Below are 15,095 nucleotides of genomic sequence, written 5' to 3'. Positions count from 1 at the left end.
AGTACGGATGTTTACTACTTATAATCTACAATCTTCAATCTACCGTTGCCGGTTTGATAAGCATGGTTTATTTCAGTCTTTCCCAAAGTGGGCGATAACGCCCCCTTGTGGGCGCTGCAGGTCTCAAGCAGGGCATTCCTGTACATAATATACATAGGTATATAGGTCACAATATTTAATCAATTCAATTTGAAGTTAGAGTGGTTTTTAAATAAGTGAAAAAATGGGGGCGCTAAAAAAATATTTATTCTCAAAGTGGGCAGTAGACAAAATAAGTTTGGGAACCACTGGTTTATTTGTTTGCAATTTGGTATATTTAATACGTAAATACAAGTACGAATTTTGCACGTGTTAGCGACTTTTACATACATTTTTTGTAAACAGACGTGCAAACAAAACCCCAAACTCAGAAACATTCAAATAACAAGCAACATAAACTACATTCAATCAGATCATCAACGAAATAAAAAAAGCACATTAACCTACGCTCACACAATATAAAAAGCACCAGAAATAGAAATTTACCTATTAAATAGTACAGACCTAATCGAAAAAAATCATTTATCATTATTCCCCACAGATTTCCTCATATTTAAATTTACTGATTTATTTTTGACTAATATATCTAGTCTTAATGACAACCAACTTTTGTTTGAATTGAGGTTATTTATTGTCTATTAACATATGTCAAATTATACAAAATGGAAATGACGACTAGGAGAACAGGATCAATGGATTCGTGTGAATCTACGTGTGATATCGATTTGTGCCCCAGAGGTCCAAAATCAAGAAAAAAATCAAAGAAATCGAAGAAGAATTCAACATGGCGAAGTTATCTCAAACTGTGGATAGCTCTCATAATAATTCTGGTGTTAATCTTCATTATTATCTTAACTTTAATCATTGCTACTGCATACATAAAGAATGCTCAGAAAGATACTGAAGGTGGACGTATGGTGCCTTTGTTTCGGCCTCCTATGTTTACGATTAATGATACAACAAATAAAAATGAATAATTCAATTTACTATTGCCCAGACAATACAAATCTTTGTTATCATTTATACGGAATTCAAGATTAAAAAAAGTTTTCCTGGTATTTTACGATAAACAGAGTGCAACTAAATAAAAACTCAACTGAACTCCACTACAAACTATGTATTGAATTGTATTAAATGCAAAAACGAAATACTAGAGACATCTATGTTCAAGTTTCAAGTTAAAGACTTACATTTATATAAACGAGGTAAACACTATATCCACCTCACTTTCCTTTCATTTGATCTTTGTGTAAACACAACAAGCAAATACTGCATCCTAGAGACATCTAGACGTCCGATATTGAATTATAAATGCACGAGTTCACGTATACATAGCTCATTGACGCCAATGCATCAATTGACTCACGCAGACACCTAGAATGTAATAAATAACAACACAAATAAGAGCCGCGAATTATTATCATTTACGCATAAGTAAGGCTGTATTTATTGGTCCTTCTAAATAAACCTACCCCCAACAACCAAAATAACAGCCCAAGGTCATTACCTCTGCCAATTTTTAAAAATTATAAATAACTCAACTAAAACATATAATCCCATAATAAACATAACATAAAATCAACGTCTTTTCCTATTAATACTCCAACCAAAGAATCTGCGTACAAATAATGCCAATATTATGTAATTAATTGCTACTTCACTGCATTACAAACCGAATATAACCAAATAACTATAATTGCACAATAATTACAGTTAAATTTCTCATAAATCATGCCGCAATCGATATGAATTTAGCAATAAGACAATCAACCAATTTAGTTATCTTATCACAGTTTTCAATCATTGAATGTCACTGAACGCACTTTACTAGTCAACTTACTACACGTACTTAAATTGTGTTCGCGCTCGCAGTCCCCATTTCCACCCAGGTGATGCAACACATCTTTTTGCGGCAACAAAAGCGCGAAAAAATTTTTCACGCATAAATTATCCAGATATAGTTTTGTAGTTCATTCTTTTGTGACAAGTCAAACGTCACAACACAAATTGTTTGATAAAAGTGTGTTCAAAGCGTCAAAATGGTGAAAAAGTTCGTGTACATTTTATCATCCATTGTAAGTAATATAAAAACATATTTTAAGACACTTAGAATCAACTAAAACATTACAAACTATTATTTAGGAATTGTTTTCGTTCGGTCTCTTGATTCCGATCCTTGGCATTCAAATAATAGCCGTTGGAGGCAATCGATTCATTCTGGGAATGCTTGGATCCGCACAATGTTTATTACAGTTTATAGCCGGACCTATTATTGTAAGTATTAATATATTACAACAACAAATCTTATTTAATCCCTCAATTAACTTATTAAAACTCTTAGGGAAGTTGGAGTGATAATGTCGGAGCAAAACCTGCATTACTCCTCTCATCTTACGGTTTGCTCTTTGCACAATTGATATTCTCCGTGCCGAATTTATACTGTTACGTTGCCGGACGAATACTCAATGGTAACGCACTCAAGGTCATCATTATAAACTATTTTAAACGTTATATAAACTAAATTTTAGCATGTTTCCTTCATGGTCAAATCCTGGTGCGGACTTTGCTCACCGAAAGCAAGGAAACCGACCAAGCTGGGGTCCAAGGTAAACTCCGGTCGGTGGGCGCCATGTCCTTCACCTTGGCTCCTGTCATCGGTGGTGTTATTATGAGCATGGACAATGGCTTCTTTAAAATATCCATGTTGTGTTCAGTGCTGGCTATTGTTAACGTTCGTAAGTACTAAAACATAACGCAATTAATATCGTATTAATAATTGTTAATTATTATGTAGTTGTGTGCCATTGTTTACCAAATCCCAAAAAAGGAAAGACTTCTAAAAAAGACAAGAAAGATGGTGAAAAAGCATCGCCACTTAGTCAAATCTTTGACAATCTGAAACAAGTCGATTGGAAAGTTTTTGGCACTTTGTTCACTCTACGTTTCCTTGTGGAAACAGCAGCATCCATTTACCATCAGAATTTGGGTTACGTTTTCGCTGAGGAATTCAAATCCACCCCGAATGAAGTTGGTTTAATCATTTCGTTCTATGGTATCTGTGCTATTGTCGTAAATGTCAAAATGAACGCGATAAGAAAGCATGTGAAAAATGGATATAAATGGGGAACGATTGGAATGCTGCTTGCTTTCTTGATGATTTACTTCATTCCTTACTTCTGGTCGTATATGGTTTTCATTGTGTTGTTCTCCCTGTTCAAGACACTGTTGGAGTCTACATGGACTGATAGTATTATTGAAATGTCGGATGAGAAAAACAATGGCGCCGTCAATGGTGCCTTCCAGAGTTTAGTACAATTAGCAGGGTTCATTGCGCCCTTAATCAATGGATACATGGGGCAAATGTATGGTCTTGCAGCAAGTAATTTGTTATGTTGCGCTGTCACAGTAGTGGCACTTGCAACAACTGTTAAATTGTCTGTACCTAAAGCAAAAGTACAATAAATAAGTTTTTACTTTTTAAACTCTATACTGAAGTGTATATTTGGTTGCATACAATCACATAGAATCTTTACGTGTTTAATTTAGAGTTTTGTGGTTAACTCCATGTTCATTTCACGTGTTTTCAACAAAAATATACAACATTTAGTGTTAACAGGTAATAAACATTCATTTTTCACTGTTTTATTTTATACTCTAGCATAAAATATATTTGTCAGCGAGGATGACGTCCGCCATGATGCAAAATCCACCGCAAGATTTGAAACCACCACCTAGAGTGCAAAATATGCAAAAATTAAACAAATCTCTTTTCCAAAAGCATATACAAGTGCCATATCTCACAGTCACACCTAGTAACGTATCAAGAATCATAAAACCCATCAAAAAGTATTTATTAAAACTCGAACGCTTCAGACCAGTCCGAGAAGAGAACAATTCAACTATCATTATTTTAAACCCTTTAAAAATTAATACCTATCAAGATATCGAAGAAATAGACAGAAAGACACTTGAAACAAGTGGTGTGAGTCCCAATGACTTCAGTAAAAAAGAAATAGAACTCTCCTTTGATAATTACTCTGTTGAGGACATTTTTAGATCAGTTCTACCAACAGATAAAGAAGGTATGGCTAGTTTTACAAAAATTGGTCACATAGTACATGTAAATCTCAGAGATCACCTTCTACCATTTAAAGAATTAATTGGAGAAGTATTATTAGATAAAGTAGCTGCCTCCAGGACTGTTGTCAATAAAATAAACATCATAGACAACACGTATCGCAATTTCAAGATGGAAGTATTGGCAGGTGAAGAGGATTACATGGTCACACTGAAAGAAAACCGATGTGTGTTTGAGTTTGATTTCGCTACGGTTTACTGGAACTCGCGTTTATGTACCGAACACGAGCGTATTGTGAATATTGTTAAAAAAGATCAAGTTTTATTTGATGTCTTTGCTGGTGTGGGGCCATTTTCTATTCCTGTAAGTAAAAATGGCGGACAAGTCTGGGCAAATGATTTAAACCCAGAATCGTTTAAATGGTTGCAACATAATGCGAAAAAGAATAAAATCGGTGATAATTTAAAAATGTTCAATAAAGACGGGAAGGATTTTATTCTAGAAGATGTAAAACGTGAGCTATTGAATGTTTTGAAAGAAGGGAAGATTGTTTATGTTACAATGAATCTACCGGCGTTGGCTAGTGAATTTTTAAAGTATTTCCAAGGACTTTATGATGAAAATGAATTGAATGAAGTGCAGAACTTTAATGCACCGTTTATTTACTTGTATTGTTTTGCTAAAGGTGAGGAAACTGAAGAAATCACACGGAAATTGATTGATGATTGCATGAATCGCGACATGAGTAAATTTATTAAGGAATTGTTTCGGGTGAGGACTGTAAGTAACTTCAAAGAGATGATGAGAGTCAAGATTGAACTAGGAAAAGAGATTTTACTTGGGAAATATGAAGAAACATCAGCAAAACGCAAAGGTTTACAAGAAGAGGAAGATTTAACAAATAAAAAGTGTACTGTTGCATAACATTTAGTTTAGTTTAATGAATTAACTTAATTTTGTGATTTGTTTGCAGTTTGTAAAAATGGGAAAGAAGAAGAACAATGTGTTTAAGGTCGCTGGTGCAAAAAGCTTCAAATCGAAGCAGAAGGCTAAAGCTGTCAATACAAAACTTAAAGATGTAAGTTTTAATTGTTATTATTTTTGTTAATATATAAAAGATTAACTTTTTTTGTTTAGATTAAGATAAAAGTAAAAGACCAAATCGATAAAATAGACAAAGATTTGCTCAACATGCAGGACACAATCCATCAGAATTCGCCCTCTAAACAACCTTCAAAGCCAGTGAAACAAACAAAAAAAGTAAATAAAGCAGAGGAAACCAAACAGTTCGAGAAGATGGAAACAGACAAGCAAACAATGCTTCAAAATATGGATAAATTTACATTAGCTAAGTAAAATGCAAACAAAAACCAACTATACTTAAATAATTAAGTAACTGTAACTAAATTATGTAAAAATATGATGACTGTATACAAAATGTTGTTATTATCGTAATCACGTATATCACACTCGTAAACAGGTGAATTGAACGCAATCATGTTATCAGTAAAAGTTATATTTGTTCACTAATCGCTATTGTATACATAACGGATAGATATATAAAATATTGGCACTAAAAACGATAAAATCTCTGCCGAATGACACGAAACGATAAAAACGATTACGCAAATCTCCATCAATACAATGATTACGAATAGAAACAATGAGTCCGTAAATAATACGCGGTAAAAATCACAACTTAAAACGAACATATTATGACACTTACTTTATGGATCCTTGTGATGATCATGCTCATGTTGGACATATGAAAATGGCTAAAAACTAAATACTAAACAACTACCACATCTAGATGACGCTGTGACGCTCCAATCGGAAGTCGTAGTTGTAGTCTTTGAGGACTTGTGCGCGCGATCGAGCTTTTATGATTGGGATCTGCGGCTGTAAATCATTTTAAAACATTTAAATCAAGTTTAAATTATTATTTAAAGTATTTGTTATACCTTGGTACTATTACGATTATTTGTCAAACGAGGACTCAGTACGAAAGGAACGCCCTCTAAAACACCAAAATGTGAGTTCAAAGTCGACGTTTGGTGTTGAACGGGTGGCCTATGTGGTTGTACACCAGTAGGCGGAGGCGGCGCTGGCCTATAACCAGGTATGACACTGGGATTCAGAATTTCATAGTCGCCATCATCGGATAACGAAGGATAGGCACCACTTGTGGGTTTAGGAGGACGATCAGGCGGGCGATCAATGTTCTGCGCATTGACACCGGCCGCCGCGCCGCCATTTTGTGTATCTTGCGCGTTTCCCATCTTATAACATACGATCACACCATTTATTTCACTATAAAAACAAGAAAAAACATAATTTCATAGAAAATAACTAAAAATTTAATGGAAAATCATACCCAGCTAGTGTAAATCCCTCTGGTGCTTTCTTCAAACGACTACAGATGATAATATCTGTGATGGCTAACTTAATATTATTCTTGTTCGATAATTTGTAACAAATTTGTTTCTTGCGCCAAGCTTTCTGTTCACTATCCGCTGTTTTATGCAACAAACTGTAGCCTTCAGGCGGCAGTGATTTATCATTCACCACGTGGATTTCTTTTAGCACAAAATTCGGAAGACCTTGAGTAGAAAATTAATGAATGAGTTAATTTAAATTCGTATTTACCTGGTCATTATATAAACAATGAAAGGAAACATAATTTACCTTCGGTTTTTGACAGACAAAGATACCTCAACGTCTTTTTCTTTAAAAACGAACCGGATTCACGCCACAAATCCGCATCCTGGTCTTGGTCATAAGTCTTACTAATCACATAAAACCCCGGTGGACACTTTTCAGCGTTTTCTATAATCTGCAATCAATTATAACGTTAAATATGTGATTTTTAGATGAAACTGAATAACTACCCAAGCAAGATGTAATATTCCCATACCTGTATAGAAGTAATTGGCCTGTCATCAGGCAGTGTCTTGGACAGTGAGTCTAAGATGAAATTACTCCTCCGGTGGCTGCTGCTGAACATTATAAGCGCCCGATGGGGATGATGTGAATGCCAATGCGGGTGTCACACAACATGCTACAACGTGATACGGCGAGCAATTAAAACTAACGAAGCAAGCAGAGCAAAAACCCGATGATGTGACTGATTTCGCACTCTCACGACACTGACGTCATGTGCTGTGCGGAAAATGCGACGCAATCTCACGTTATTTATAACTTCGTTTCGCGTCTTTAACCAGTATATAACTTAGAATTAATATACTCACACCCAGCAACAGCGGTGAATGTTGTCTGATGCAGGTTTGCGGGCGATGAAGCGGAAGCTACTTAGAAACTAGTGATTGCGGCGAAGGCGATGAGTCGCCGCTGGACTGACCAACGTGATGAACAATGTGAATGGTATTACGTGCGACCCCTACCACGCAATCATACTCGATGGTCGCGTGAAACAAAAACAATGCAAACAAACACTCAAAGCACAACACGCAGAGACGTGCGGCGAACAGCCAGGCGAGTGTCAGACGAAACAAGTGAATAACACGACGGGTTAACGAAATTTAGTTACGATTTGTGCCTGGTGGGGCGTGACGGTCGAGTAAGTCTTGAGGATTTTTAAACATTATTATCTTTAAAGTTGATTTAGTTTCAATCATTGAATCATTGTTTGTTTAGTTTATAAGTTCAGTAGTTTCTGTCTAGACTTATGATATACTTTATAACCAGTTTCAGCTGTTTATTTTAAGCAAACTTTTGTTTTTAGCTTGAGTGTTGTGTTTTTCTTTGAATATTGGTACTAATAAGGTTAATTTTTAACAAGAAACTATCTGCTAGGGGTACTTGCAGCTAGAGCACTGCTGGTACGCGCTCAACCAGCAGAACCACCTTCCCCCACTCTTTTTTGCGGGTTGGACGCATAGTATGTAAGTCCTATTGGTTCCCAACTTACCCCCACTCTGTACTCCGTAGCAGGTATAAAAGGCGTGCCGCAGAGCAACCCTGAGGTCACTTTGTGTTTTTTTTCATTTACTACAAACCCTGAGGTCAGTTTTGTCTCCACGGTCGAGCATGTCCACTTCAAGGTATCCTAACTACCAGTCTCCAGGAGTTGGGTTTTTCCGTAGGTCGCCAGCAGGAATGGTAACCTCAAATACGATGTATACTTCCCAAAATGCATACTAATAAATATTGTATTGCTTATATACTGACTGAATTTAAAATTCGAATACAATTATACAACTATTCGAATGAAAACGATAACAACTTATCATAATGGCAGTAAAATCGAATCCGAAACATGATACATGCTAATATTAAAAGAAATTCATATACATTAATTGATATTTCATGTCTTCTCTATCTTTGGCTTCGTTATATTCACTTCTTATTGATTAAAACCTTTAACTTGTTGTTTACCACCAGCGTCTGATGACTTTTGCTTCCGGCAGGTGCGCAATCCAACGCTGTCTCGTCGTTATCGTTCTTTATAGCAAAACTGGCGCCGCGCGTGACAAAAACCATCACGCAATTGTAGTTATCATGACGCGCTGCGATATGTCTACAAAACATTGACATTTATAACATAACCAAATATAAACCTTTATGATAATAACATGAACTTACAAAGGAGTGTCTCCTTGATCATTAACACTATCAACTTTTCCTCCAAAGTTTAAAATCAACTCTACAATAGCAATACTCCCACCAAACGCGGCCCAATGCAGTGCAACATTTCCTTCAACGTCCGCAATCTGCGGGTTTGCGTCTTCGCTAAGCAAAAGTTTCACAACATCAACATGGTTATGTTCACATGCCCAGACTAATGGCGTCCATCCGCCGTCATCCTGACAATCAATATAACCTTTTATGTGCGCTGCAGCTAGTAATAATTCTTTTGTTGCTTGCAAATTACCACATTTGCATGCTAAGTGTAACGCTGTCATACCATCGGTGCCTTTTGCCGTTACAGAAGCACCAGCAGTAGTGAAATATTTAACTGCTTCCGATTGAAAATGCGAGATTGCAACCATAAGCGGTGTATTATTCTCGCTGTCTGGCAAGTTGAGATCCATATCAGCAATTTTGAGCATGTGCATAATAGGCACAAAGCCGTTCATGGCGGCATAGTGCAGGACGGTGCCACAATCGGCTTCATCATGATTTTCATCGTTGTTTTCCGGATATTTTATTAGTTGTGATAAGTTGAGATCAGTTTCACCTATAAACACAAATATATTTATCAATATAACACAACTACAAAGAAAAATAAAAAACAAATTTTTAAAAAACTAACCTAAAAGTGTCGCTACTTCAGCATATAAACCATTTTTAATCGCCTCAAACAACTCATGAATACTATGTGGAGTTCCACCTCGCTCTGTGTCATTCGACTGCTGCATTTCCAACTTCTCCAGCTCCTCCAACTCATCATCACAAGTAATCAACGGCGCATCTTGTTCCTCGTCCAAGTCATCAACTTCCTTCTTGATTTGCAGCCGTGTTTTCTGCTCCAGCGCCATAATTTCCATTTCATCTTCATCCTCATCATACTTTTCTTCTTTCAAATCATCATAGTACTCTTTAAACACCTTTTTCTCCGCTGATTTCGCCGCATTCTTTGAATCGCCCGTTGCTGGTTTCTTGGGAGTAAGTTTCTTAGGTGGGTTTCGGCTTGAAAAACGTTTCAAGTTTCACGATAAGATGTTATTAAAGGAAGGAGTAAAAGTAAAACTTGGATATAAACTCGGAGCATTCCAAACAAATCTTGCGCATCTTTTTTAAACATTTCATTAAAAAAAAAACTTGAACACAATAGAAAAACAGCAATTAATTCACTAAATTGTAATATATATCATCTTATATAGGTAAATATGCTCTGTATGTGTCTAAAATCTTAGCATAACTTAAATAAATAACTAATATGTAGTTGGTTTTAAAATGAGCTGATGGTGAGATGAACAAAACAAATGAACCGAGAAAATGAAACAAAATGACCCACGCCGTACTCGCTACATTCACACACTTAGTTATATTCTTGCACAAGGCAAGACAGTCTTTTGCTAAGTGTGTTTTGCGTTGAATTTCGATACTTACTCAGATCCGACGCACTGTGAAGCGGTGTACACCGGCGGCGAGTCAGTTTTCATCGTGATCGTCACGCTCAGATGCTTGTCGGTGGCGCCGCAGTGCGGACAACATTCAAGCGCGCCGATTGATAGCTTGCAGTTCTTATGGTAGAGATGTTTGTTTAAACATTGCAAGAAACCACCCTAGACGTCAAAAAACACGAATAATATTCAGGTGGATATAAAAGTTATGTTTTAAAATACCTGCGTGCAAAAAACACCGCACATCGCACAACAATGGTGGTCTCGTAGTCTTTGTCGGTGTAATTTGCAGAGAACCATGTAGGGTACCCTAGTAGACGGTCGTAGCATCCATGCGCTTTCCTTACATACACTATTATTGCATCCGATCAGTCTGTTGTTAATACTATCCAAACCATTGCAGAAAATACCTGCGCATAACCAAAAAATCACAAATTACAAAATGGCCGACCATAACCAAACTTTTTACGCTGATTTGGTAATTTTTACTTACTCGATTCAGAAAGCGGTGTGTATTTTGTAGGACTAGTACACACGCATAATCTGGACGCAATCAACTGCGCCGTGACACTATCCGCATCCAAATGCGACGTGAAATCTTGCTCTTCTTCAACGCCGTTGATTTCTTCGTGTGGTTTCGTATCCGAATCGCTTTCGCTGTTATTCGTGACGGAGTTTTGTGTTAGTCGTCCGGACCGCCGACATTTTGATTCTGCGTACTCTGAACTTACATCGCTCTTGCGTTTTCGCGTGTTTTCCGCGATTGTCTTGCGCTTTTTCTCTTTCTTTGGTGGTGATTTATCCTTGGCAGCTGCCGCAATATTATCCAGAATCTTCTGCGTGGGTTTTAGTTGTCTTGTCAGCCGTTGTGGCTTTGATGTCTCATTATATGACTTCTCTTTCCTTGCAATTGCTGATTGTAGAACGGATTCATTACAATCTTTACTTCTTCGACGTGTGGAGCGTTTCAAACCTTCGGATTCACTGTCATGCTCAGAACTTTTCTTTTCTACTTCTACACCGCGGTGTATAGCTGATCGTGTCGTCATTTTTGACTTTGTACCTTTTGCTTGTTTGCGAAAGCTTAAAATAATTGGAGGTTTCACCTCTTCAGTGGACTCACTTTCATCCGTAGACTTTTCACTCTCTGGTTTCACCAGCTCCTTGACGGTCTTATCAGGTTTCTCAGTACTGTCCGTGTCAGTGGTGTCTTCCTCCTCGTCAATGAGCAAATCGTTCTCTGAAGAAGACGCTCCACCAACTGAAGAACTATTGAACTGGTTCTTCATCTGTCCGAGTATCTTGTGTTTGGCGTCGCCAAGAATGGAATGCCGGTCGTCGTCGGCGACAGCGCTGCCGTTCTCCATGCTGGTGTGGCCTCCGCTAGCAACGGTAATTAGGCGTTACTCGCCGCACAATTGCACCACACTTGGTGACGGCGATTTGTTTACACTTTGAAACAAACGCGCATCGCTCGCACGATTGAATTGCGACGCGATCGGAAAATCAGCGCTGTGTGCATTGATGCACGGCGGAGCGGCGATCACTCCGTGTCAGACATTATATACACCCTTAATTCGGTTAATTGTCGAGTCGAAACTCTGAAAGAATCGACATTTGCGACTGCAGGACGAGCACCAACACCAACACCGCGCTCAAGCACCGCAGGAAAGTGCGTTGACAGCTGTGGTGTGAAAGTAGTAGTATAGAAATTGGAGCACTTTGATTTGTTATCTTCACATTTTCCTCTGAAGTGCTCATAATTGCACTATAGGTATCTTTAATAAACTAAAACAGTAAAAACGGTGAAATAAGTTGATAATTAACCTAAACTACTTTTAAAACTATCAATAAACAGCGTAAATTTAAACTTTTGTTTGAAACTTATGCAGGAATGCGCCACCTAGCGGTAACAACTTAAAACACCAACAAACAAATTTTGTTTTCATGAAATAAATCATTAAAAACACAAAATTTTATTAAACATGAGAATTATTTTATTTATTTTCATTGTTTTCGTCATTAACAACACTATTACAACTTATTTTCTCTTCCCCTGTTTCAAAACTTGCATTTTCTCGTTGTAAACGTTGTTCTTGTTGTAATTTCCCATGCATTCGCAACTCAGCTTGTTTCATTCGCCGTTCTTTACGTGTCTCCTCCCTGGTTTCATAATATTTCGTCCTAAAGTCTTGAATATTATTAACTTCGTCTTCATCTATCGAATTAGTCACTAAATGAACATCCTCATTGAATTCCACTAGTTTTTCATAAGTCAATAACCTCCTAGACGTATGTGTATTAAGAATCTGTTCACTATTCGCTACTAATTCTAAGCAAGGATGTTTTGGTAGTCCATCTTCGTTGTAATCTTCCCGAAAAACTGGAAACCAACATACTAAACGTCCATGCATCTTAAGATGCTTAGCAGAAAAATGTAACAAATCTTTAAATAGTTTAGAAATTCCGTATTCAATCTTTGCGGGAATGTGTGACTTTAAATGACGTTCTTCAATCGTGTAGTTTTCTTTGAGTGTACCTATACGTTCCGTAGCCTCACGTATTCCATAAGGTGCTAAATAAATAATTTTTATTGAAATATAATTCAATTTAAGGTGGATTATACATACGATCTGTGATTATTGCATCAAAAACTGTTCCCTGTCGCCAGAAAACCATGGCGCAGTCGTTTACCATCACATCAATATATTTTGACTCTAAATTGTATTGCTGCATGTTGGATTTGACACTTTCATCTTTTTCTCGTTCCTTTCACACAAATAACAAAGATATCACTATTCAAACCTCATTTTTTAACCCATTTATAGTAATAAATATGTTTTTACCTTTTGTGTGATTCGTGATGGTCTTGTTCTTGCATGCAACATCAAAAAATCAATGTCTGTGCCCATTACATGCCCCCCAAACTGTGCAGCAGCAACTAATAGAGACCCTGTCCCTACAAACGGGTCCAAAATCAAGTCGCCATCTTGTACTTTAGCTTGATTCGCCATTAAGAGTGATAATTGTGGATCCATGCTTGTATTACCGATGAATTTGCGTTTTTTGAGCGATAAAGTTTGAATTAAATTCCGTAATCCATTTGCAATCTAATAAAATACTTATGATTTAGTATTGTATGTTAAAAAGTTGATTAATGAATTACCAATCGTCCAAAGAATACATCATAAGGTTCTTCCGGAGGACATTTTGGATCTGTTCCATAAAATTCAATATATGAGAATGTAACATCGGGATTTTTCAAACGCACTGGACCTTTGAATGGCAAATATTCAAAAGCCTACATCAATTATAAAAAGTATTAACAAACAATCCTATTTATAAGTTATATTTATTGCTACCTACCTCAAGTTTGTCAACTTTTTCTTTTTGACTAAAATGTCTACAGAATGTTTCAACGTCGATTTTAAAACTTGTCTCTTCTCCTAAATACGGCGCCATTACTTCTACAGGATAACTTTTCAGGTCTTTGTGGAGATCAAGAATACTTTTAGAATGAGAATAAAGTTCTATGCAACTTCGCAAAGAAACCGAGCGACTAGTCAAACGTCTCGCGTCATCTTCATTTGGGAATTCAACAATCCAAAAAGGTTCCTAAAATATAAAACAATAAAAAGTCTAACCAACAACACAATCCTAAATCTATAGCTAAGTAGATAACCAAATATACATTAAAATAAGAATTAAAACTGAAAATATTTACCACATCAATGGGTTTGGTAACAAAATGCATTTTGATGTTGAACATTGAGAGTAAAGACCTGATTTCCTAGAAACAAACATTTTATTCAACACAATTCAGCTCCACATTACATTAATTGATAATACACAGATTGTAATATGTAATATAATTGTTAGCTTGCCTCCCTTCGAAACTCTACATGCTCCTGTGCAAACCACAGCAGATACTGTTTCCATCCTGGATGGCACACCATTCTGCTCATTTTCATTCACACAATCCTCTTAGAAATCCTCTTACAGAATAGTACAACTTATAAGTCTGTAATTATTGGATAGTATACAGTTATAATGTTATAAACACTCACTGCTAACAATGCATTTGTAGTTCTAATCTGTTTTACAACTATTTACGTGCTTGCTATGCACGTGTATTACATAGATTTTTATTTGCACAGTTGTAATTAATCATGAAAACTAAAAGCACATGGATAAACTCTTCCTAACTTACATTTATTGGTAAACTTTCAAAGGTTTAAGGTTATGATATACCATAGATGTGTGTTTGAATATGCATTACTTTTTGTGCAATATTTAAACATAATTGATTGATATTGTACCTCTTCCAGTAATATATGTTTCAATTCTATCTTTGTATTTGATAATCCGTCATAAAATGTCTTGCTATCATGAAAATCAATAAGAATTCACTCAGAAATTTGTCTGTTTAAATATGGTACAAATATATTTTACTTACCACAGCTTAAATGTTAAAACTGAATAAATATCAATGTTCATTGCTGTTTTGCCTGCTGAAGTTGTCGTGGAAAGTCTCTTTTCATCTCTAAATTTGTTTTCTCCTTAAATATTCTCTCAAAATTTATATAATCATTACAATTGTAATTGACCCTGTTTTCCTTCCATTACAAAAATACAATTAGACATCATTTACATTCAGGTGGCTAAAAGATGTAATTTCACCAAAAATTTGGTCATTTTCAGGCCTTAATTGACAATCAGGGATAAATCTACGTGCCACAAGCAGTTATAATCTATTTAAACAGTTATTTATCCTTATTATACTCAAATATCTGTTAAAATACTGTCTAGAATGATTTTGACACATATTCCAATACTTTCCCATCCTGTTGTGCTCTGTGCAAGGTTTGCAATAATCATAAACATTGAAATAG

The 15,095-nt window shown here is 36.2% G+C and overlaps 5 protein-coding genes and 1 long non-coding RNA gene across 9 annotated transcripts; 3 read left to right on the top strand and 3 right to left on the bottom strand.

Moving 5' to 3' along the window:
- The first annotated feature begins 1,837 nt into the window (after positions 1–1,837).
- LOC135800605 (major facilitator superfamily domain-containing protein 9-like) lies at positions 1,838–3,526 on the top strand. The gene is made up of 5 exons (XM_065313882.1): positions 1,838–2,114; positions 2,182–2,313; positions 2,381–2,507; positions 2,568–2,774; positions 2,834–3,526. Exons 1-5 carry the CDS (start codon positions 2,079–2,081, stop codon positions 3,499–3,501), a joined length of 1,170 nt encoding a protein of 389 aa, XP_065169954.1. The 5' UTR covers positions 1,838–2,078; the 3' UTR covers positions 3,502–3,526.
- A 36-nt stretch (positions 3,527–3,562) lies between these two features.
- On the top strand, positions 3,563–5,555 carry LOC135800603 (tRNA (guanine(37)-N1)-methyltransferase). The gene is made up of 4 exons (XM_065313875.1): positions 3,563–3,655; positions 3,717–5,027; positions 5,091–5,195; positions 5,255–5,555. The coding sequence occupies exons 1-3, from the start codon at positions 3,604–3,606 to the stop codon at positions 5,126–5,128; spliced, it is 1,401 nt and encodes a 466-aa protein (XP_065169947.1). The 5' UTR covers positions 3,563–3,603; the 3' UTR covers positions 5,129–5,195; positions 5,255–5,555.
- Positions 5,556–5,617: 62 nt separating this feature from the next.
- On the bottom strand, positions 5,618–7,597 carry Mvb12 (multivesicular body subunit 12-like Mvb12). Of its 2 annotated transcripts, XM_065313884.1 has the most exons (6): positions 7,366–7,597; positions 7,032–7,175; positions 6,803–6,950; positions 6,492–6,717; positions 6,079–6,427; positions 5,618–6,016 (listed from the first exon to the last, which is right to left on the bottom strand). In XM_065313884.1, the coding sequence occupies exons 2-6, from the start codon at positions 7,119–7,121 to the stop codon at positions 5,924–5,926; spliced, it is 906 nt and encodes a 301-aa protein (XP_065169956.1). In that variant the 5' UTR covers positions 7,122–7,175; positions 7,366–7,597; the 3' UTR covers positions 5,618–5,923. The 2 variants fall into 2 exon arrangements, with proteins under 2 accessions (XP_065169956.1, XP_065169957.1); XM_065313885.1 differs by lacking the exon at positions 7,366–7,597 and having other exon boundaries at positions 7,032–7,267.
- A 32-nt stretch (positions 7,598–7,629) lies between these two features.
- Positions 7,630–8,296, top strand: LOC135800614 (uncharacterized). Its single transcript, XR_010550192.1, has 2 exons — positions 7,630–7,694; positions 7,860–8,296. It is a non-coding gene; the product is annotated as an uncharacterized lncRNA (long non-coding RNA).
- On the bottom strand, positions 8,269–11,888 carry G9a (histone-lysine N-methyltransferase G9a). The gene is made up of 6 exons (XM_065313867.1): positions 10,697–11,888; positions 10,426–10,613; positions 10,190–10,365; positions 9,390–9,766; positions 8,720–9,314; positions 8,269–8,654 (listed from the first exon to the last, which is right to left on the bottom strand). The coding sequence occupies exons 1-6, from the start codon at positions 11,568–11,570 to the stop codon at positions 8,474–8,476; spliced, it is 2,391 nt and encodes a 796-aa protein (XP_065169939.1). The 5' UTR covers positions 11,571–11,888; the 3' UTR covers positions 8,269–8,473.
- Positions 11,889–12,177: 289 nt separating this feature from the next.
- Positions 12,178–14,994, bottom strand: LOC135800601 (tRNA (guanine(10)-N2)-methyltransferase homolog). Of its 3 annotated transcripts, XM_065313872.1 has the most exons (9): positions 14,660–14,994; positions 14,523–14,586; positions 14,088–14,224; positions 13,928–13,993; positions 13,570–13,818; positions 13,370–13,504; positions 13,050–13,313; positions 12,834–12,972; positions 12,178–12,778 (listed from the first exon to the last, which is right to left on the bottom strand). In XM_065313872.1, exons 3-9 carry the CDS (start codon positions 14,172–14,174, stop codon positions 12,201–12,203), a joined length of 1,518 nt encoding a protein of 505 aa, XP_065169944.1. In that variant the 5' UTR covers positions 14,175–14,224; positions 14,523–14,586; positions 14,660–14,994; the 3' UTR covers positions 12,178–12,200. The 3 variants fall into 3 exon arrangements, with proteins under 3 accessions (XP_065169944.1, XP_065169942.1, XP_065169943.1); XM_065313870.1 differs by lacking the exons at positions 14,523–14,586; positions 14,660–14,994 and adding an exon at positions 14,414–14,511; XM_065313871.1 differs by lacking the exons at positions 14,523–14,586; positions 14,660–14,994 and adding an exon at positions 14,271–14,487 and having other exon boundaries at positions 14,088–14,198.
- Positions 14,995–15,095: the final 101 nt, after the last annotated feature.

The sequence above is a fragment of the Atheta coriaria genome, unplaced genomic scaffold (genome assembly GCF_025399875.1).
Source record: "Atheta coriaria isolate IRGN ID8LTWV9N9 unplaced genomic scaffold, Caltech_Dcor_3.1 hic_scaffold_10_pilon, whole genome shotgun sequence".
Classification (NCBI taxonomy): domain Eukaryota; kingdom Metazoa; phylum Arthropoda; class Insecta; order Coleoptera; family Staphylinidae; genus Dalotia; species Dalotia coriaria.
This window is presented reverse-complemented; position numbering and strand designations above follow the sequence as displayed.